Source organism: Protopterus annectens, chromosome 4.part1 (genome assembly GCF_019279795.1).
Source record: "Protopterus annectens isolate FY-2018-M chromosome 4.part1, PAN1.0, whole genome shotgun sequence".
NCBI classification, from domain to species: domain Eukaryota; kingdom Metazoa; phylum Chordata; order Ceratodontiformes; family Protopteridae; genus Protopterus; species Protopterus annectens.
In genome coordinates this window covers 543,076,788-543,100,071 of record NC_056734.1, presented here as the reverse complement: position 1 = coordinate 543,100,071, position 23,284 = coordinate 543,076,788, and the positions used below count along the sequence as shown (strand labels likewise).

Genomic DNA, 23,284 nt, shown 5'->3' with positions numbered 1-23,284 from the left:
TCTGATAGTGGCAGCCACAGATCCTTGGTGAAAAAGCTCAGAAAGGAATTCCAAAACCACTGTAATGGAGGCAGTGTAGGGGTCAACATCCATTTTCTCCGCCCAAAGAGAAAATCTTCTCCATTTACTGGAATATAGTCTCCTAGTGCAAGGTTTATGAGAAGACGCAAGGATATGAGTCAAGGAAGGCAAGAAGTCATGAAGCCTGACTAGGGATGGAACTGGAGCAGACACGCTGTCAAATTGAGGGTGTGTAAGGAGGGGTGAAGCAAACCTGACGTGTGTCAACAGGTCTGGAACTGGATCCAGAATCCAAGAACTGTCCAGGAGAAGAGGCCAGAGGAAGGGGAACCAAACCTGATGAGGACAGTAAGGAGCAATGAGGATCAGTTTGCTTCCCAGCCGTTTCGCTTTCTTAACCTTGGGAATGAGAAGAAAGGGATGAAAACCATACAGAAGACCCAGGGACCAATCGTGAACAAGTGCGTCTCTCTGAGACTCCCCTGGAGAGGTGATGAGGGAAAAGTAGCTGCTGCATTTGGCAATGATTGGGCTGGCAAAGAGATTGCAGCAAGGCTGTCCCCATCTGCGGAAAATCTGTTCCACTGTTTCCTGTTTCAGAGACCACTCGTGAGGCATCAGGATTGCCTGGCTGAGCTTGTCGGCTATCATGTTGGTCGTCCCTGGAATGTGCGCCGCCGCCAGAAAACGCTGGGAAGATATCGCCCATTTCCAAATGCTCATGGCCTTTCGACAGACTGGGTAAGATCTGGTTCTGCCCTGTTTGTTGATGTACCATACTACTGACATGTTGTCTGACTGTATTGCAATAGTCCCCAGAGGAAGAAGGTCGTGAAGTGCTTGCAACGCCAGAAGCACCGCCCTCATCTCTAGAACGTTGATATGCAGGTGAGCCTCATGATCTTGCCATGTGCCTTGGACAGTACTGCCTAGATAATGCCCCCCCACTAATCTGTGGGGCATCAGTGGCAATGGGTTGGCGAGGAACAAATGAAGCGCCCGTGGTCAGTTGATTGGGTAATGTCCACCAAAGGAGGTCCTTCTTGCAAGATTCTGTCAGCAGAATGTGGTGGGATAATGGAAGGTGCAGAAAGGACCATTAGGACGACAGAAGCCACTAAAGAATTCGCATGTGTAACCTGGCTAGTGACACTAATAGTATGGTGGAAGCCATGGTCCCTAGGAGCTGCAGAATAATCTTGGCTTTGACCCTTCGTAAGGGGAGAAGATGCTGAATTTGAAGAACCAAGTTCTGTGCCCTTTCGGCAGGAAGACATGCCACCATGTTTTACTGTGTCTATCTCTGCGCCTATAAAAATCACAGATAGATAGAGATTCCCAGTTGGGCACAAAGATGAATAGTAGCGTCCCTGCTCTGAAGGAATAGATGCCTGGTGGGGGCGGTCAGGAGCCAGTCGCCCAAATACGGAAACACCTGGAATCCTCAATGTCTCAGGTGAGCTGTCACTACTGCCATATATTTGGTCAACACCCTGGGGGCTGTGGTGATCCCAAAGGGCAGAGCACGGAAATGGTAGTGACTGGCTCCCAGCCGGAAGCGTAGATGACTCCTTGACGCCCTGTCCATTTTTATGTGGTAGTAGGTGTCTTGCAGATCTATTTAGCACATCCAATTGTCTTTCCCTGACAACGGGAGTATAGACTGCAGTGTTACTATCCGGAACTTGTCTTTCTTTACTGATTCGTTCAATCTGCTGAGGTCCAGAATGGGCCTCCAGTCCCCTGTACGTTTTGACACTAAAAAGAATCTGGAGTTAAGTTCTGGATCCTATTTGGTCTGCTGGGACGGTTTGGATGACTCTTTCTGACAGCAACTTGTTGACCTCCACAGTTGCCTGATCCCTGTGATTGGGTGGAACATCTGGGATCTTCTTGGGAACAAAAGGTGGAAGAGAAAAGGGTATGACATAACCTCTGGTAATAATTCTTTGTACCCACTTGTCTTGAGTGATACTTAGGCTTCTGGATACAAAGAAATGCGACCCCTGACTGGCTCCACAGAAGCACAGTCGGGCCCCACATCAGGAGCGCTGGTAAGGCCGGCCCCGAAAGGAATCGCGACCTCCCTGGTTTTGCAGACCGCCCCTTGCCTCTAGGGCAATGTCTACCATTTCCTCATCCTCCTTTGCCTCTGAAGGAGTCATCCTGTGCCTCCTGGAAAAACCTCTGGGACTTCTTGAACCACATCTTACCGCACCTCTGACCATTAGGGTATGGTCTAGAGGGAACGGTAAAATGTATTCCCACGGCACAGTGTGTTTTTCCTTCTTGCTCGCACAGGGTGCGTGTCCTTTACCTTGGATCCAAACAATGAGGAACCATCGAAGGGGGCATTGGTAAAGGTAGACTTAAATGGTTCTGCAAAGTTACACAAACGCATCCAGGAATGACGCTTTAGGGAAATTCCTGAACCCACTGCTCTACTCGCTCCATCAGCCGCATACAAAATAAGCCGTATGGAAGAGTTGACAACAGAGTTCAAGGTGGACAACTAGGCAGAAACCTTGTCAGGGATTCCCTCAGAACATGTACCTTGTAAAGAGTCTCATCTCTTTAAGGAGATCTCTTTGAAGCCTCGTAAAGCGAGTAAGGTAATTCAGCGATCTAAGGGTAAATGCTGCTGAATAAAAGATAGGCTTCCCGTATCTGTCCATCGTTCGAGACTCCTTATTCGGCAGATGAACAGAAGTCATCTCAGCTAGCTCCTTCTTAGTGGCTGCCGCCACCACCATGGCATCTACAGGCACACCTTTAGATAAAAAGTATTTTCCTGGAGGAGGAGAAAGGAACTTGTTTGGTCTCCTGGGGACTGGCTCCACGGCATCAGGAGTATCCCACACCTTTCGACTAACTAAATCCATCAGTTCGTCGAAGGGTAGAGACACCCAAGAGGCAGAAGGTTGAGACCCGAAAGCCTTCAGGTATACAGACTCCTCATCAGAAGGGGTGACAGTAGGCCAGCCGCACCTCTGTTTAAGGATCTCCAGGATGTCTACGAAGGAGACATCATCAGAGGACGACATGGGGGACCCTTCCGACTCCTGGAGGTCAGTGTCAGATGTCAAACACTCATCCTGGGAGTCTACATGCTTCCTCTTACAAGTCCTGTTCTGTGGGGGGCTCCTCAGGATATTCCGGGGAGGTCTCGGAAGAGTGGGGACCACCAGCCAGAGGCTCCTGAGGCTGAGGGTCTCTGCTGCCGCTGGAGGGAGTAGGAGCTGAGACAGAAGTAGGTGCTTTAGGGGGAAGAGTGCCGGTACCTCTGGTAGGAGCTGACTATCGGGACAGCACACTCCTCATCATCTCGAATGCCAACCTCTACGGCTCCAAGGACCTCCCTGGCTCTGAGGAGACAGAGGATGCCATTGGCTCCGAGATAGACGTAGAGTCCAAACTCACACTAGCAGATGCACCAAGAGGAAGACTCGGAACCAAAGAAGTTTGGTTCCAAGCATCCCTGTCGGGGCCGACCGGAGAGCTTCAGCCCCTAGACACTACGGATGGCGCCGTTTCGAAGCAGAACTCGGCTCCGAAACAGCTACAAGGGGAGCTGGAGCCCAAGGTTCCACCAGTGGTACCAAGCACTCCGGCCCCGAAAGACCAGCATGGCTCGGAGGAGGAATGATAACAGAGGGTTGAACGGACTAGAGTGGCTCTGGAACCAACTGGGTCGGAGCCAACAACAATTTAGGCAAAGCAGATGATTTCAAAAGTCTTGGCACTGCCCTCTCCACATCTTCTGAAAAACTCCTGGAAGACCTGGATGACATAAGTAGGAGATCAGGATCTCGGAGGTACAGGAGGCTTCAATAACAAGGAGGCTGGTAGAGGGTCCATAGACTGGCTCCGAGAAACAGTCTCAATAGTCTCAGCGGTCGGATCCGAAATACGTGGAAGAAACCCTGCAATAACAATACCGCTCTCAGTCAGCCAAGAGGTCTGTGGAGCCGATGAGACAGTGGACTCTTCTGCTTTCGAAACTTTAATAGGTGGCTCTGAGATGCCAGCCGGTGCCGAGGAGGGCCCTCTTAGAAGATTTTGACTTTCCCTTGGATTTAGAAGATGATGAGGAACTAGACAAATCTTCCTCAAAGGAAGGTTTAAGAAGACATTTTATGATGAGCTTGTTCTTCCTTTCCTGCAACACCCTAGGACTAAACGCATGGCAAAATAAACAGGTCTCCTGTAAATGAATGGCCCCTAAACAGTAAACAAAGTTACCGTGACCATCCATTATAGACATTTTTTGAGAGCACTTAATACATTTCTTAAAGCCAGATGGCTTATGACCTTACTCTCTTTAGACATTCTGCAGTAGAGGACACACGCACACAGAGAAAAAGGAAGGAGGAGGACTAGGTCCTCTAATTTAAATGGGCCTAGTTCTGCAGGAAAGGAAATGCACCACGAGGACTAGGTCCTCTAATTTACACAGGCCTAGCCTGGGCAAGGAAGAGATAAGGTCTTCTAACTGAAACAGACCAGAAAGTTAGAAATTATCACACACTCAACAGTAAACACAGTAATGAGCATGAATACGCAAAAAATTAGGCTTATGCCAAGCACAAACAGAACGTAGTTCTGTTAATAATAGCAATCCAACAATGCTAACAAGATGATGAACTAGCCTAATTAACAAGCGGAAAACCGCCAAAAACTCTAGCCATCTTTTAACACACACAGTATAACAGTGCACAAAAGGCGCTTACATTACTAATCTATGAAAAACCAGTACACAGGATACCAACTAAGTAAGAAAGGGCCAAAGGCAAAAAATTGCAAATTGGCGCAAGTAAAAGCTATCAACTCTAACTACTACACTAACTGATTACTATAAACAGTAACAATTTTAACTATATTAAACTATTCTAAACTAAACAGAGCCAAGAAATTTTGTAAAAGTGGAAATAAATGCAATCACTTAGCCAGAGTCAAAGAGAAGCAATACTGAACTCGTCGACGCGGCAAACGAGATCTGGGATTGTACTGGTGCGCCATGGGATACCGAACTAGCCACGTGCCAACCAGAAGTCTTCCAGCTTGCAAACAGGCTGAGTCGGAGCCGATGCAAGAATGAAGGTGATAGGACTACAGAACATCAATAAACACACACTAAAAAGTCGAACATCTAAAAAAATATAAATAGGAGAGTAACACTAAACAAATAGAGGGGGGTGATCAGAAAGATTAGACCTCAGGCTAATCTGGGAAGTGAGAAAGAAGATGTGTATTTTTTTTTTCTTTTCAGAGCACAGGTTATTTTTACAGAAGAGAAGTGAAACAAACTCATTATGAAAAACCAGAGAGAGACTGACTTGTATGTTAACTTTTACGAGGAGACCTGGAGACCTGCATTTGTAGCTGAAATTGAAAAATGAGACCTGAAGGGCTGAGGAAAGAGATGCATTGTGGTGAAGGGAGGAGCTTAAACACTAAACTGAACAAAGGCAGCTGAAGCACTTCAAGCATTAGATAACCTGCTAAAGTGGATAACCCAACAGTCAAGGTGGCCTGCGGGGATTATGTATGATTCCTAGGTTTGGGTTCTTGGCATTAACTTCATCATATTCTTCTGAAGCAAGGGTGTTTGGGTGTGGGTGTGACTGAAGTAGAACTGAAACCCAAGCTGTCCCCACTCCAAAATCTGAAGCATCCCCCTCACTCTCTTCCAACTTAAAAAGGAGGACATTGTCTGGTAAACGGGTATAATTGCTGAGAAGGGATGTGTATATGTATATCTTTATATACAGACACACACACACACACACACACACATATATATATATATATATATAGATATATATATAGATATATATAGATATAGATATATATATATATATATATAGATAGATATATATATATATATATATATATAGATATATATATATATATATATAGATATATATATATATATAGATATATATATATATATATATAGATATATACAGATATATCGATATATATAGATATATCGATATATATATATATATATATATCGATATATATATAGATATATACAGATATAGATATATATATATATCTGTAGATACATACACACACACAAATACAGAGCTATAGATCTATACAAATATACATATGCATACACATTTTTTTGACAACAACAAGAATCTTCTCCCGAGCTGAATAAGCACCTGTAATCTCATGTCTCAATGAATGATAATGCTGCTGCTTTTTAAACGTCTTACACGTAACTAAAAATTTTCCTGGACAATCTCAAGAGTAACAGTGCACATGACAGGACTGGATGTTGTATTGAAGCTACACGAGTCTTCCTAGCACCTGCAAGATGTCAGAGCTAAACAATGGACAGCGACACAGGAACCTAAGTGCTTGTCAAGAGATTTATCACCAAGTATCTCTGCAGACTTGGACCTGTTAAGCTACTCATCTAGACAAGTTACATAAAACATCAGAAAAGCAGTCTCACTAAAGGGAGGTAATTCACCTGCATCATCCACTCTACTTGGGTAAAGAAAATGGGAAAGAAAATAAAAAAAGTAAAGGAAAAAAATGCATTTAAGATGATTAAATACAACTGAGAAAGAAAAAAAACAATGCTAAAAGGTGAGGGGATGAAGGTAAAAGCAATGAGATACAATAACCAAACTGAAAAGCATTATTCCTACTTTGTAGAAATTAACGTTTACGCTCATATTACTCTACTTATCAAACATTAAAAATGTAAATTGACGCCACAGTACCTATTACATAACAAATTACATTCTGTCAGCACACTAAATATATTAACTGAGAATAAAAATATTTAACATTATCCGAAGGCAAATTTCAGAAAATATCCTGGCTTTGTCTTTCTGACTTTTTGTTTCTCTTTTAATTTGGCTTTGTTATAGTGCTCATGCATTTAGCATTTAATTAAATAAGCATGCATACACACTAGTACTGGATGCAAATTACTCACTGAAGAATCAACGTAACCAATCGAATAGCTTCCACAGCTACATCATATTCTTTATCTAGTGTCATAGACACAATACGGTCCTGGTAGGAGGGAAGAGACAGAGAGAGACAGCAAAGTCAAAATAAATGCAAATCCCAGGAAACTGTGCTAGCAACATGCTGACGGAACAATGTTTTCCGTACAAAAAGCACACCTCTCTTCAAAGTTACAAGCAACTAACTGAACAATGAAACTAGTCTATGAATATATTTAATAAACCAGCAAAGCTCAATTGTGTAAGATATTCACCATGACAGCAAATCTTCAAGGAGAGGTAACTGCAAAAGTTACAAACTACATTCTTGTTTTATCTGTTCTTTTCTTTACCTAGACTAATTTCCTAACAGCTGAGTAACCCATCCATAAGATAAGCAATGTTGGTCACATGTCTACCTTAGAATTTACCTACATAGGTGAGTGAGACACTCGTATGAATGCAGCACTGTCATTCATGTTCTTCTGTTCTTTGTGTAGTGTCTTCACAGTGAAATGTGTCGGCAATAAGTAGCACACCACATATCTAGTGAAGCCAAGTTATCATAGCAACTCAGTGATAAAACTGCTAAGAACTTGATAAAACTCCACTAGAAGGATAAGAGGGGGGTTACACATTACTGTTTGAGTGACCACTCCTCAGGGGGCTACTGTTATTTTCAACACTGAAAAATGGCCTGCACAAAGGCTTTTAACTCAAATTCTTCTCCTAAACCAAGAACAACTACAAAAAAAAGTCTTTCCAAGAGAGGTACCTTATATGACTTGTATCTCCTGGTTCAAAGGGAGACAAGGTCAACTTTTAACTACACAAAAGTTAAGTTCTAAGCGGGTGACAGTTAACTGAAGGATACCCTTTAGGAAAGACTTAACTAATGGGTTTGTTACTGCATGTGGACAGTGTGAAACAGATGCAGAAACTGCACAAATATGCAACTTGACAGTTGGATGACAAACCAAATGCAACTTGAACAAATGATTTAAGGTAGTTCAATAATCTTGGGGTAGGATAGTTTAAATGATCTAGGCCTTTCTCTGGGCATGGTTTCCATATATTCTGACTTCTAGATTTCTTTATCAAACTGAGGACTGGGTGGAAAAGAAATGCTGTTGAGAATTAAACTGAATTCCTTAGCTTATATATTAAGTGTCGTTAGCTAATGACTTAACACCTTGTCTTATTTTATCAGTAACTTCTTGTATGGAGACGACAGCCTTGGAGGAAGAGTAGCCAAGTTAATTGAAAAACAAAAACTTGGAATGTCTCAGCCAAGATAGACTGTTATTAGCATGAGGCTTACCTTGTACTGTTTTGGCCTCAAGCAGTGCCTTCTGAATCACCAGAAATCATGGAAAGGCATACAGGAAAGGTCTGAGTGCAGGGAGTAAAAAATCCACCTGCATTCCAAACCAAATAGTAAAGAGTGAGGAAATAAAAGGATTGGAGTTGAGTGCTGAAGTGTGTTGCAAACAGCTGCAATTTTGGTCTTACCACTGTTTAAAAAAAGTCCCTACAGTATTGATCAATTCAGTTTGTCTGTGAGCTGGAATTAAATTCCAACTTAAGAAGCCGGCTAGCTCAGGACTTCCAAGATGGCTGCACACGGAGTAACAGCTTAATTCTAGCTCTCCCAGTGTGAAAACAGAAACTTAGCAGATAAAGCCAGTGGGATCTTCTAGTTCTAGATAAATTTCAGTAACTGGAAAGCAAATGCAATGCCTGGATGGCAGGAAAAAAGAAAAGAGGACCCGTAGGAAAATCAGCTACAAAAAAGGTGAGGAAAAAAACACTGACTGGGAAAAGTACAGCAGCCGTTCAGAAAAAAGCAGTGCAAGCTTCAGATAGGACTTCCAGTAACCTAGGGGAATGTATAAGACAACTGTACACAGATCTGATTAAAATAAATGAAACTCTGATGGAGTATATCAACTTAAACAACAAAAGGCTAGAAAAAAATGGAATAAGCTTTAAACAGATATTCAGATGAGGTGATAAAACTGCAATACTCAGAGGGCAAAATGAAGAAAAGGCTAGATGAATATGAAACTGCACAAAAGATGTTTAAAAAATAATAGAATTAGAGGACAGAGCACGTAGGGAAAAAAAGAAGTTATGTACTCACCATAACGTTCCATGTGAGTTGTTCATCTCACCTTCATTCTTAAAAATGGGTTCGGAGCCGATTCCTCGGCGCCAGAGTCTGCCACTTCCACAAGCTCGAGGTTTTCGAGTAGCTCGAGGCCAAGCCCCTATCCCATGATGCTCTCTGCCTCACCTCAGATCTAGTTTGCTGTCCCCACTACATACAACATAAATGACAAGAGAATAACCCCAGCCAGAGTAATAAATCCTATACAAAGGGCCCAACAGACCTCAAATCTCTTACTCATTCTTCTAGAAGCCTGGAGGGGGTAGGAGGGAGGGAAATGTAAGAATGAAGGTGAGATAAACAACTCACATGGAATGTTATGGTGAGTCCATAACTTAAGTGAAGTTGTTCAATCTTGCCGTTCATTCCTTCAAATGGGTGCATCCCAAGGACCATTTATCCTGGGTGGCTCACGGGAGTATATTCCTGAGGACAGTGGAACCAAAGGAAGCCCTGTTCCTGGAGGCCTTATCTACTTTGTAAATTGTAATGAAGGTATGTGGTTCTGACCAAGTGGCAGCTGCACAAACTGTGTCTAACAGCAGTCTAGCCATGTAAGCTGTAGTAGAAACATCCCTTGTGGAGTGCACCTTCACTTTATGTTCTAGCGGTTGATTCACAGAAGAATATGTGAATTTTATACAATCTGTTAACCATTTCGAAGTGACTTTTGACACAAGTTGCCATTTCCTGATATCTGAATGAGAGACAAAAAGTTGTTCTGATTTTCTAAATTCTTTGGTTCTATCTAAATAAAACCTGAGCTGTCTGTGTACATCAAGTTTATGCAACATATACTCCAACTTGTTGGAATGGCTACTGAAGAAAGTTGGAATTTCAACTATTCGATTTAAATTAGCCTCTGAACATACCTTTGGAAGAAAGGATGGATTAGTTCGGAGTGATACTCTCAAGTTGAAAAATCAAGTATGGGGGGTTTAATGGATAACGCCTGCAGTTCAGACACCCTGAGTGATGACATAATCACCACCAAGAAAATGGTTTTCCAAGACAGAAATTTTAGTTGGCAGGAAGATGCAGGCTCAAAAGCAGGAAGAATAATTCTAGATAGAACAAAATTTGGTTTCCAGGGAGTGAAAGGTTCTCTAACTGGTGGTCTAATATGTACGGTTTCTTTTAAGAAGGCTCTCCATAACCTGTGAGACATAAGATTTGAGCCTTCTGATCCAAGGTAAAAATTAGAAATTGCAGCCAATTGTACACATATGGTAGCTGCTGCAGCACCTTCATTAAAAAGTTTAGTCAAGAACTCTAATATGCTAGCAATTGGGGTGACATACTGTTCAATATTATTTTGAGAAACCCACAAAGCCAACCTCTTCCACTTGCTGACGTATAACTTTCTGGTTGAGGCCTTGTGTGAAAATCCAAGGATATGCTGCACTTCCAAGGAAAGGTTGTGGGACCTGGCTATGTTGGAAATCTGAGCAGCCAAGCTGTCAATTTGAGGTAGTGAAGTGAAGGATAAGAGCCCCTGACGAATGTGTCCGCAGATCTAGAACTTGGTCCAGAATACAAGGTTCCTCTAGTTGGTAGAGTTGAAGGAAAGGAAACCAAATCTGTCGATGCCAATAACGGGCTATCAGAACTACAGTCCTTCCCAAGGCTTTGGCTTTCTGCAGAAATTTTGGAATCAGGGTAATGGGTGGAAATGCATATAGAAGTCCCAGGGACCAAACGTAGATGAGAGAATTCCTTGGGTTTTCCCCTGGTGGGGGATTCAGGGCAAAGTAGCTTCTGCATTTGGCATTCATGGGGGATGCAAACAGGTCACAGCAAGGCTGGCCCTATCTGTGGAAAATCCTTTCCGCTACCTCGTTTTTGAGGGACCACTCGTGTAGCATCAGAATACCTCTCAAGTTTGCCCACGATCACGTTGGATTTCCCTGGGATTTGCGTCACTATCAGAAAGCGCCCGGTGGATACAGCCCACTGGCAGACTCTTAGGGCCTCTCAACATAGGGGATAAGACTTTGTTCCTCCTTGCTTGTTGATATACCAGACTGACATATTGTCGGTCTGAATTGCAATCATTCCCAGAGGAAGACAGTCTTGGAAGTACTGCAACGCTAAAAGTACTGCTCTCATGTTCAGTACATTGATGTGCAAATGTGACTCTTCTGATGGTGGGAGAACAAATGAGCGATCTACTGTTACATGCTGGCTGGTCAACCACCATTGTAGATCCTTTTTGCATGAATCTGTAATGATTATCAAGAATGACATTGGAAGTTGTTGGTAAGACCATTGGGTGAAGAGTAACCATTGAAGTATTCTCATGTGCATGCACCCTAGAGGAACTGCTATGAGAGTTGCTGCCATAGTACCTAGCAGTTTTAAAACTAGAGAGGCTGGTACTTTGTTTTGTGCCAGAATGTCTGATGCCTGTTGCTGAAGTGCTACTATTCTTTCCAGGGGCAAATTTACAATGGCGGTGGTGGTGTCTAAATCTGCTCCGATAAAGGAAATAGGCTGCGATGGTGACAACCCAGACTTGTCGAAATTTATAGTAATTCCAAACTGAGAACACAGTTTTAGAATGAGGTCCCTGGATTGAACTACTTGATGCCTGGTGGTGGCAGGGAGGAGCTAGTCATCCAGGAATGGAAACACACTGAATACTATATGCCTCAGGTATGCCATAACCACTGCCATGCATTTGGTAAATACTCTGGGGGCTGTTGTGAGACCAAAGGGCAGTGCTCGGAACTGATGATGAATGGCTCCCAACCATAAACGCAGGTGATCTCTGAATGGCCTGGCCATTCTGATATGATAGTACACATCCTTGAGATCTATAGAGCACATCCAATCATCTGTTCCTAGAAATAGAAGAATTGACTGAAGCATGACCATACGGAACTTCTCTTTCTTTACAAAAGTGTTGAGCTTGCTGAGGTCCATGATGGGCCTCAAAGTCCCCCGTTTTCTTTGGATCTAAAAAGAATCTGTAATATTCCAACAGTCTAATAATCTAGAAAAGATAAAAAAATACTGGCCCGAGCTCCACGCTCGACCTCCAATCTGTTGGAGTGGCAAACTAGATCTGAGGTGAGGCATAGAGCATCATGGGATAGGGGCTTGGCCTCCAGCTACTCGAAAACCTCAAGCTTGTGAAAGCGGCCGAGTCAGAGCCGAGGGATCAGCTCCGGACCCATTTGTAAGAATGAATGGCGAGATTGAACTGAGTACAGTTGTGTACACTTACCATAAATGTAGATGTTAGAGTGTATTCACTGTTGCAGTCATTACATTTGGGGTAATCTGCTTGCAGGGTGCCCTCAGTCAGCCTGTTTAACAAAGTCTTGGGTCCTGCGTCAGTTGCTGTCCCTTCTTCCATGACGTCACGGGTATAAAACACGCAGCCAACACCATTACATCAGTTTTTCTTGTCCCAGATGGCAGGTGCTCCCCTAATGGGGAACAAATAAACATAAAAACACAAAGGTATACCTCCAACAAAAAGCAAACGCACCAAAAAGGCTTTTAAGTATAGTAAAGGAAGGCAGAGGTAGCCAGAAGAAATTAGGGGGCTGGAGGGAGGGTAACCAGGACTGCAACAGTGAATACACTCGAACATCTACATTTATGTTAAGTGTACACAACTGTACTATGTTCGTGTTTCACTGTTGCAGTCGTTACATTTGGGTAGATTCCCAAAGCTATGGTTGGGAGGAGGAGTTTATATAGCATTAGGGCCAGCTATAAGGCCCTGCAAGACAGCAGTGGCAAAGCCAGCTCTGGATTTAGAGAAAATTGGCAAATGATAATACTTAGTGAAAGTATGTACAGAACTCCAGGTAGCTGCTTCTAGGATGTCCCTGGTAGGAGCACCTCTGAGAAAGGCTGCAGAAGTAGATGCAGCCCTGGTGGAGTGAGATCTGATCCCCTGGGGACAGGTTTTCCATGGTGCTTATTGCAGAAATGAATGCAATGGCTTATCCATTTAGAAATGGTTTACTTTGAAATAGCCTTCCCCTCTGCCCCTGCAGCAAATGCCACAAGCAGTTGTTAAGATTTCCTTTGAGGTTTAGTCATGTCCAAGTAAAATTTAAGTTGTCTGTGCACATCTAAGGAGTGCAGCATCCATTCCCCTTTGTTCTGTGGACTAGAAAAGAAGGTTGGCAAATGAATGGACTGATTAATAGCCACACTGGATACTACCCTTGGGCATGAAGGAGGGATTGGTCCTGAGGGACACCCTGTTTCCATGAAAGATGATGAAAGGCTCCACTGCCATAAGGGCCTGAAATTCAGATATCCTTCTTGCTGAAGTGATTGCTAAAAGGAAGGCTGTTTTCCAAGAAAGGAATTTTAACTCTGCACTTGCAGCTGGCTCAAAAGGAGGTAGAGAGTTTTTCCAATACAAAGTTAAGGTCCTAAGCTGGAGTTGGGGCTCTCCTGGGTGGTCATGTTTTTGGCCCCAATGAGGAACTGCTTAAGCAGTGGATGAGAGAAGAGGGGTGGTTCTGTGTTGTAATGAGCTGAAATGGCGGAGGCATGAATTTTGATGGAGGAAAAAGAAAGGCCCTTGTGAAGCATCTCAGCTAAGTATTGAAGAATCTGAGGCAAATTGGGCACTGCTGTTCCCATCCCTCGAGTTTGGTTCCAGGCACAGAATCTTTTCCATTTTCAGCATAAGATTTTCTAGGCCCTTGCTTCCAAAATGACATCCAACACTTATTCACTGACGTATGGTAATACAGAGATTAGGTAATTAGCCAGGCTGCCAGGTTCAGGGTTTGAAGCTGAGGGTGCAGAATCTGGCTCTCCTGCTGTGACAGCAGAGTAGGGGTCTGAGGCAGGTGCCATGGAGCCAGCAGTGACACACTGCGCTAGAGGGGGTACCAGTGTTGGCGTTGTCAGTCTGGTGCAATAAGTTTTGTCCTTGGTTTGTCCTGTTTGATCTTTAGTAATACTATGGAGAGGAGAGGCAAGGAGGAAAGTCATAAACTGATAAGATTTTTCCAGCTGAAGGACAGAGCATCCACTTTCCAAGCTTGTTTGTGGGGAGTCCTCGTGCAGAATTTGTCCAATTGGTAGTTCTGGGGGGGGGGGAGGCAAACAGGTCTATATCTGGGCTTCCCCATTTGTTTATCAACATGTTGAAAGTCTTTGGTTCCAGTTTCCACTCATGTGAGTCCATGAGATTTCTGCTTAGTCTGCCAGTGCATTTAGTTTTCCTGGCTGGAATTGAGCCTGTAGATGCACTTGGTAGCTCAAGGCCGTGTTCCACAGAGCCATGGCTAGTCTGCAGAGGGGGTATGAATGGGTTACCCTCCCTGCTTGTTTATGTACCATATAACAGTGGTGTTGTCCATCTTTACCATTAATTGTCCTGGAAGAATGTGGTCCTTGAAGGCTGTCAGAGCATTCTGTACAGCTAACATTTCTTTCTGATTGATATGTAGGTGCATTTGCCCTGAATGCACTTCCCTGAGCCCACCATGCATAGTCTGTTGCTTCTGTTGTTAGGGGTTGGGCGGCAGGGGGTAGAGTGAATGGTAGTCCCTTGTTTTGTTGGTAGGCCTCTGCCCACCAAATAACTGTAGACAAGGTATGATAGGAATCACTGCTTCTAGGTCCTGAGAATGTTGACACCATAGGCTTTTTAGATACCATTGTAGTTTCCTCATATGCAGTCTTGCATATGGAATTAGTAGAATGCAGGAGGCCATGAAACCCAAAGCTTCCAGTATTTGCCTTGCAGATAGCAGGGTTTTTGTGGCCATTAGTTTGAAGTAAGTTGTCAAATGAATTTATTTCTCTGGCATGAGGAAAGCCATCTGGGAAGTTGTGTTCAGGCTTGCTCCCAGGAATATAATTTGTTGACAGGGTACAATATGTGATTTCTTTTCGTTTATGGTGTACCCCAGACAAGTTAGCACCTTTTGTACAAATGCCAGATGATTCAAAAGTATGTCCTGGCTTTCTGTCTGAATTAGACAATCGTCCAGGTATGGGTATATTTGAATATTTCTTTGCCTGCAAAATGCAATGACTGGAGCTAGGCACTTTGTGAATACCCTGGACGCAATAGATAAGCCAAAGGGCAGTGCAGAGAACTGATGGTGCATGTAAGCCTGCTTTGAAGCGTAGGTATCTTCTGCAAGATTCCCTGATTGGGATGTACAGGTAGGCTTCCTTTAAATCTAGTGTTGCCAACCAGGCATCCTTGCCTAGTATAGGAAGTAAATGGTGAAGAGTTAGCATCTTGAATTTTGGAATCACCAACAAGGTGTTTAGGATAGAAAGGTCCTGGATAGGATGCCATGAGTTGTCTTTTCTGGGTACCAGGAAAAGTCTTGAGTAAAAACCTTGCCCCTTTTCCTCTTCTGGTACAGTTTGAATAGCTTTTATGCTTAAGAGAAAGAATACTTGCTTTTGAGCCTCTGCCCACTGATTTGGGGGTAGATCTGGCCAAACGTTTGGGGCTGGTAACGTGCGGAAGTGAAATCTGTACCCTTGGGAAACTATATTTAAAACCCATTTGTCCTGGGTAATGAGTTCCCAGTTTCCTGCCTGCAGAGCAATCTTTCCCCCTAAAGGAGCAGTCAGTTGAGAAGTGCTTGGCAGTTTTAAAGTTAAGTCATTGAGACAGCTTACTATGGAGGGGGGGGGGGGTCTTACTACTCCCCGATTTGGAAGTGGGAGCCCCCCACTGCTTAGTCCTGTGCGTACACTGGGACTGAAGCCTGGGTGTTCTGCTGGTTCTGGGTTTGGACTGAGAAGGCCAGGAAGAGGCAGGAAAGGACCAATTCTCAGAGGGCCAATGCCTACTGAAACGTGGAGGCTGTACTTGTGGGAAATCTTTAACAGTTTGCATAGATTTAGCTTTTTCCTCCATCTTTTTAAGAACTACTTCTGCTTTGTTGCCAAACAGGCGGTCCTGATTTAAGGGAGCATCCAGCAATTTAGCTTTAACATGATCTGGCAAAGATTGCTCCTTAAGCCAATTACGCCTTCCAAGTAAAGACCCAGTGACAGCAGCCCTGCAAGATGCCTCTAGTGAATCAAAACCACATTGCAAAGTAGGTTTTCCAACTTGTTCAGCAGAATGCATTAAATCCTGTAAATCCTTATTTTCAGCACAGTCAGGAATCAACATCATTTTCTATAAGCAATCCAATAATATGCTGCTGATACTTTAACATACGAAACTGGCAGTTTAAGGCCCTAATGGCCAAGGTTGCAGAAGTGTATACCTTCTTACCTCATCTATCAAGCGCCCTGGAATCTCCATCAGCAGGGGTAGGATTTTTGGCAGTAGTAGCCTTAATGCCCTTGGGTCCCTGTGAAATGATGTCAGGATACGCAGTAGCATTTTTAAAAAGGAACTTGCGAGAGTGAGAAACCCTGTAATATCTATTAGGTTTCTGGGAGCTGGAGGTAGAGAGTCAGGGGCTAAGCTAAATTCCAAAAAGGCATCAACAACAATGTCTAGTACAGGAGGGATAGCTAAAGGCCTGTGTTGGGGCAGGAATAAGAAATCCCCAAGCCTCTCTTTAGAATCAGAGTAATCCTGGCTTTCCCAGCGAAAATGCTCCCTAAGAGTATGCAAGGTTTCGCCAAAAGAGAAATCCTCTGGGGGGGGAAGCAGAGGGAATAGAGTCCTCTGCATCAGAATCCTCATAGGTAGATAAGGGTAAATCTTGGTCAACAGAGGAAAAAGAAATTTCAGAATCCTGGTCAGAAATATCATAAGCAAATTCAGTCCTAGGTCTCTCAGAGTGGGAAGGTTGGCTTCCTCTGATTAAAGTAATAAGGTCTTCAGCCATTCTTATCATTTGTTTTTTAGGCATAGAAGCCTGACCATGCGGTCTGGGCATCGGTTTTCTAGGCATGATTCAAGTTTTAGGCCTTGAAGAAAAAGATGGCGTCAGATTAATATGCAAGTCAGTAGGCCTGAATACACCCTCAGAAGCCAGTGCCTGCAAAGCGACTCTGGACCCATCCAAGGTAGAGACATCCACAGGTTCCACAGTTGAAGCATCTCGCGGCATACCGGACTCCGAATGGGTCTCAGTAGAGGCCTGCGAATCTGAAGCAGTGGGTATCAGGGGCTGCGAAAGCACCTCACTGAGTACTGGCGAACTGGCGACTAGTTTAGAAGCGCTGTCAGCAGCTTTGGACCTAGGCGGCCTGTCTCTGTCTTTATCTTTGCATTTTTTCAGAATGTCGGTAGTCGGGTGGCTTATCGAACACATATTTGCATAATTGAACAGAGTACCAAAATATTTAGAAGCATAAATATACAGATGTAGAATAGTTCGTTGTTTAAATACAGTACAAAACCAATAGAGAGGTACATCGTGGTCAGAGCCTAGGCAAGGAATACAGTACGAATTAAAATTTTTATGAGGTATTTGCTTTCCACAAGAAACACAATTACTGACATTGGTTTAGAGAAAGAAAAAGTTTCCCCAATGGGGTACTTAGCTTTTAATTGAAGACTTCAGTTCTGAAACTCGAAAATGAAAATTTCAGGAGTCGGCCGACCGGCACTTGCAAACTGCTTCTGCTTCAGGCACCACACGGCAAGAAAGACTGATGTAATGGCGTCGGCTGCATGCTTTACACCCCTGTCTACCTGACGTCACTGAAGATGAGAGAGCAACCGATGCATGTCCCAAGACTTTGATAATCAGGCCGACTGAGGGCTACTGCAAGCCGATAACCCAAATGTGATGACTGCAACAGTGAAACACGAAGAACATCAGTCTTCATACTTTCATAATTTGTGTTAACTAACATATGAGCCTAATAATTCAAATTTCTGAAAATTTCTTAAAATCAAAGTTACAGAAGTACATACTTTTCCCCCATTGCTATCAATAATTTTAACATCCTTAGTTAATGCTAATCCTTCTCTTTCTAATAAGTGCTTAGCAGCAGTGGAATCAACTAAGGCTATATCTGCTGGGTCAGGTTTGGGAATAGTGTATAAACATTTAGAAGACAAATGAACAATATATATCCTATCTTCCTTTTTAGGAATAGGTTTTTCTGACTATTATGAAAATTGTGGGTGGTAAGGTACACATCCTCTAAAGCAGACAGGAGGAATGGGTGCAGGTTCTGGAAAATCCTACTGTAACAACTCACAGTATTTTCTGAAGGAGCTGAGAAACCTTGGTGTTCTCCCACTAAAAACACTGGCACATTCTAGCAATAGTGTCAGAGAAAGAGAAACCTCCTAAGAATCAGAAACTGAGTTCTCCTCTGAGTCTAAATCAGAAATCTGAGGATAAAACCCTGAACCCAATCCCCTGCATCTTCCTGTTCAAATTCAAACACTTGACTCTCTTCAGAAAAAGATGAAGCTCTCTTTCTTTTAGCAGAAACCATTGTACAAGGATCAATAGCCTGAATTTTCCCTGAGCCAGTCCCAGTAAACTATTCCTATCCAAAATAATTTGAGAAGTAGATACATTCTTGGTTTTCTGTTCCTTTTTGAAAAGAAAAATGGGGCCAACTGTGTTATTAATGGCAGTAGTTGCTTCCTCAGTGATGAGCAGAGCATTCTCACACAACAGAGAAACAGTCCCGGTTTCCACTCCCAGGACCGACAAGACTGGCTTTCCTTGCCCACTGAGGGGACTCCAACAGCTACAGAGGATGTAGCAAACCACCTGGGTCCACAGTGGCTGAAGGTTCACCCCAGATCCTTCTGGTGTAGTAAGATTAATGGTCTGAGGTACAAAAATGTCCAGAGTAAAGTCACCCACCTGTGGTTCAGGCAAACTGCTAACCTGCTACAGTGGCAGAGGCTGCGTGCTTAACTTTTACTTTTTATGGCTGGAAAAACTTACTGTGGGGGACCAGTATGGTCAAAGCCTAAAACGGTGTCTCTTTCCTGGGGAACAAAAGCAGCAAATACTAGTAAAACTGTCAAAAAAGTTATTTTTTCAACAGAAAAACACTGTAAAAATTACTTTATTTTTCCATTGTGGGCTGAAATAGCATTTACACAATTTCTCAGCAGGAAAATATGTTTTCAGATAGTTTACACTACTTTTAAACTGACAGAAAGAAACGAGTGCTCCATTTAAAAGAATGTTAATCATCCAGACAGTCCATTAAATGACACTTTTAGCTTTAAAATAACTTAGCTGGAGAAAAGAAGTAATAAAACAGTAACAAAATTTAAGAAAATTGTACTATTTTGCCCCCTAAAGGGAACTTACCACCCCAGCAAAAACAAGTACAAGCAGACTGCTGATCCCCAAAAGAGAATACTCTTCGATAGCAGTAAAGCTCTGAAGGGCCTTATGCCCAAACTTTTGATTAAGTTAGCTCAGCTCAAGTTGCTTAATAGATTGTGCACAGAAATGTCCTAAAGTTTTGGAAGCTAGCCACTCTCATATTATTGACAGGATTTAATACAGCGAAGACTATAGCAGCAGTTATCAACAGGAACATTATTAAGCAAATTCCATACAACGGCTATTAACTGGAGGTCAGGTTAAAACATCTAGCTCAGAAGCTGCAAAACAGAAACCTTGAGCAGTCAGCCACGTTGCTACCTTTGCTTTGTATATTAACTACACATTTAAAAATCAAAACTAAGTTTTAAGGTTAATGTTTTACCATGCAATGATACAGAACCTCACAAAAACATTACCCTGCTACAGAGCTTACTAAAGATTCTCCAGATTCTTATTTTAAATTTATCTTTATCTGCTGCATGAGGCTCTTGCAACATAACTGTACGATGCATAGAAAATGAAGCATACCTTGAATCGGTTTGTGAACAGTTCCAGTTTGGGAAACAGCTCTCTGTTGGTGTAAAGACTCTGTAGAGCTTTCAAACACTTAAGTCGGACTTCACCTTGCTAAGCAGAAACATAGCAGTTAGACAGGCACTTTCGGCAAATTACAATTAAACTTTTCAAAGCACAACAAAAAGACTCTCACATTTTCAGTAATAAATACCATTACAGTTTACATCTTACTCTCAGCAATTTTAGCCTCACTGAGTTAGTTATTTCCAAGAAAACTGGCTCACAACAAATCTGCTCAACTAACGTTTTAATCAAAAAATATGATCATAACACATGCCATTTAAAACCATGTCAACCATTTTCTCACTTAAAACACAGTATTGTGACAATAATACACGGTCCAAGTGGAGGTTATGCATGGATCTACTCAAACATACTATGATTCAGAACAAGCTAAAAACTGAAACGATCAAAAAGGTGTTGGTAAATACTGCATTCAACTTTCAACCCACATGGGGTTTACATATTACTGCCACTATGCTACGGTCTTTAAACATTAGGCTCCATATAATGATGAGAATGTGAGGAAAGAAAACGCACCTGCATGCGCCTTTCCCTAAGAAACATGTTTCCCATGATCAACAAGCACTGTTTTTGTAAGATCTGCTCTCATCCAAGGTGCAGTTTACAGTTTTCTTCTGCTTCTGCCGCAGTTTACATTGCCTACCTAGATAGACTTTTCTGCAAGTTTACCGTAAATGCATTTTTGTGCAAGTATCTACCTTGATGGACTTATTCTCTGTCCTCTTAAAATAAAAAAAATCTACTATGTAGCCATAATGTGTTTTTTTTAAGTTTATTCAGAGGATAAGACACTAAACCTTGTAAAACTTCAATCACAGGGGAAATCAGCATGGTAATTATATAAAAAAATACAGACGTGACATAGTATGAGTATGTATATATTAAGTTAAATCACACATACTTAAATGTTTTAACTGTACCACTTAAATAAGGAAAAGAACATTCCCTTGCCTCATTAAAAGACACTTGAAAAGAGGCAAGATCGCACCTGGAATTAGCCCTGCAATACACAAAGAATCTCAGAGCTAATCTGTATTTTCAACTTCTGCAAGTAGTCCATTTCACCTATATAACCTATTAAAAGGTACACCCCACCATTCACCTTCTGGACTGCAACTCACTCAAGTATAAACATAAATCCTGCCTCACTAAATCTCAACAGCTTCCAGCTAAAACAAACAATGCAAGCAATATTCACCTTTATTTGAAAAATTTGGAAAGACGACTGGCAAATCTATAGTCTGGTTAATATCAGATTCTGAAACCACTTTAGGTAGAAAGAAGGACTGGTTCTTGATGACACTCTATCCTTATGAAAAATCATGTAAAGATGTTTCACACATAAGGCCTGCAATTCAGAAACTCTCCTGGTAGAACTAATGGCCACCAGAATAAGAGTTTTCCACAATAGGAACTTGAGATCACAAGTAGCTGCTGGCTCAAAGGGCTGAAGGACCAAGGATTTTAACACTAAGGTCAAATCCCATGGAGCTGTAGGATCTTTGAATGGGGGCTTTAGATGTAAAGTGTCCTTAAGAAAGGTTTAACATAATCAATGGGAAATCAAGAGATGATCATCAAACTCATTGTGGAAACTGAAAATACCGGTTAATTGGACTTTGACGGTGGAAGCAGAAGCTCCTAGTTCAAAAAGCGAAGCCAGAAATTCCAACACCAGGGTTGAAAAGGAATTATTAGTACGGGCCCAGATTGAGAACCTCTTCCATTTGCTAAGATGGAGTTTCCTGGTGGATTGTTTATGAGAAGCCAGAATGATTTTTTGTACTGGGGAAGGTAGTTTGCTCTACCTGGCAATTAATGGAATTGGAGATACCAAGCTGTCAGCTTGAGATTGTGAAGGCTGGGATGCACCGATCCCTGTGGGTGAGACAGCAGATCTGGATCTGGGCCCATAATACAATGATGGAGAATCAGGTGAGGCCAAAGGAAAGCGAACCAGACTTGACAGGGCCAATAGAGTACAACGAGGGTCAATCTGCTTACGAGTCTTTGGTCTTTCTTCAAGAACAGGGGAATGAGAGGGAATGGGGGAAATGCATAAAGTAGTCCTGGCGGGCAGTCGTGGAGGAGTGTATCTCTCGGAGACTCCCCCCACCCCCTGCAGGGGAATTAGGGCAAAGTAGCTGCTGCATTTTTTGTTTATTGGGGAGGCAAAAAGATCGTAGCAAGGATGTCCCCAGCGACAAAAGACTTATCGTCACCTTGAGATTTAGAGACCACTCGTGAGGCAGGAGGATGCATCTGCTCAGTTTGTCTGCTATCACGTCGGAGCTCCCCAGGACAAACATTGCTATTAGAAAGTGGTCGGAAGTGACAGCCCATTGCCATATCCTAAAAGCTTCCCGACACAGGGAGTAGGGATCTGGTTCCACCTTGCTTGCTGATGTACCAGACTACTGACACATCCGACTGAATTGCAACCATACCCGAAGGAAGGACAGACTGAAAGGCTTGCAACGCTTGAAGCACCACCCTCAATTCAAGGACACTGATGTGCAAACTGGCCTCTTGCAGGGGCCATGTGCCTTGAACTGTTCTTCCCAGATAATGCCCCCCACCTGATACGGAAAGGGTCTGTATTTACTATGGCGGTGGGCGAAGGAGTGAAGGTGTGGCCCCATAGATTTTCCTCTGACTTCATCCACCAGGACAGATCCTTCTTGCAGCGATTTGTTATCAATCTCAGATAAGGCACTGGCTGCGTCAGTACTGACCATTGCGCTGCAAACAGCCACTGAAGCAGCCTCATGTGATACCATGTGAGGGGCACTAAAGTTATGGTGGCTGCAACAGAACACAAAGCTTGCAGAATGGGAAAAGCAGGAACCTTGTTTTTGGAAATAAGTTGCAATTGCAACCTTAATTTTTGTAGGCTGTGTAGAGGGAGAGATGCTACACAAGAAATCTTCTGAGGCGTGCTCCTATAAATTCTAGGTCTTGTGCTGGGAGTCAACTGTGATTTCTCTCTGTTGATCATAACTCCCAAAGACTGGAAAAGGTCCACGTAGCCTCAAGTGAGCCGTTACTGCTGCCATGCATTTGGTGAGCACCCTGGAAGCTGTGGTGAGACCGAAGGGCAGCACTCTGAATTGGAAATGACTGGCTCCCAGCCAGAAGCTGAGGAACCTTCTAGAGCATTTGTCCATCTCTATGGGGTAATACACATCCTGAAGGTCTCTACAGAGCACATCTAATTGTTCTCCTCTAGAAAGGGATGGATAGACTGAACTGTGACCATCCGGAATTTTGTTTGCTGAACGAAATTGTTC

General features: G+C 43.0%; 1 protein-coding gene across 1 annotated transcript in view; it reads right to left on the bottom strand.

Annotated features, from left to right (window-relative positions):
- Window positions 1-23,284, bottom strand: part of STAG1 (stromal antigen 1) — a 2,620,144-nt gene that overhangs the window by 1,574,130 nt on the left and 1,022,730 nt on the right. Inside the window, exons 8-9 of the mRNA XM_044070350.1 lie at window positions 19,923-20,021; window positions 6,983-7,062 (exon numbers count right to left, since the gene is read on the bottom strand). Of these exons, the coding sequence (XP_043926285.1) occupies window positions 6,983-7,062; window positions 19,923-20,021 (179 nt within the window). The remainder of the gene's footprint in view (window positions 1-6,982; window positions 7,063-19,922; window positions 20,022-23,284) is intronic.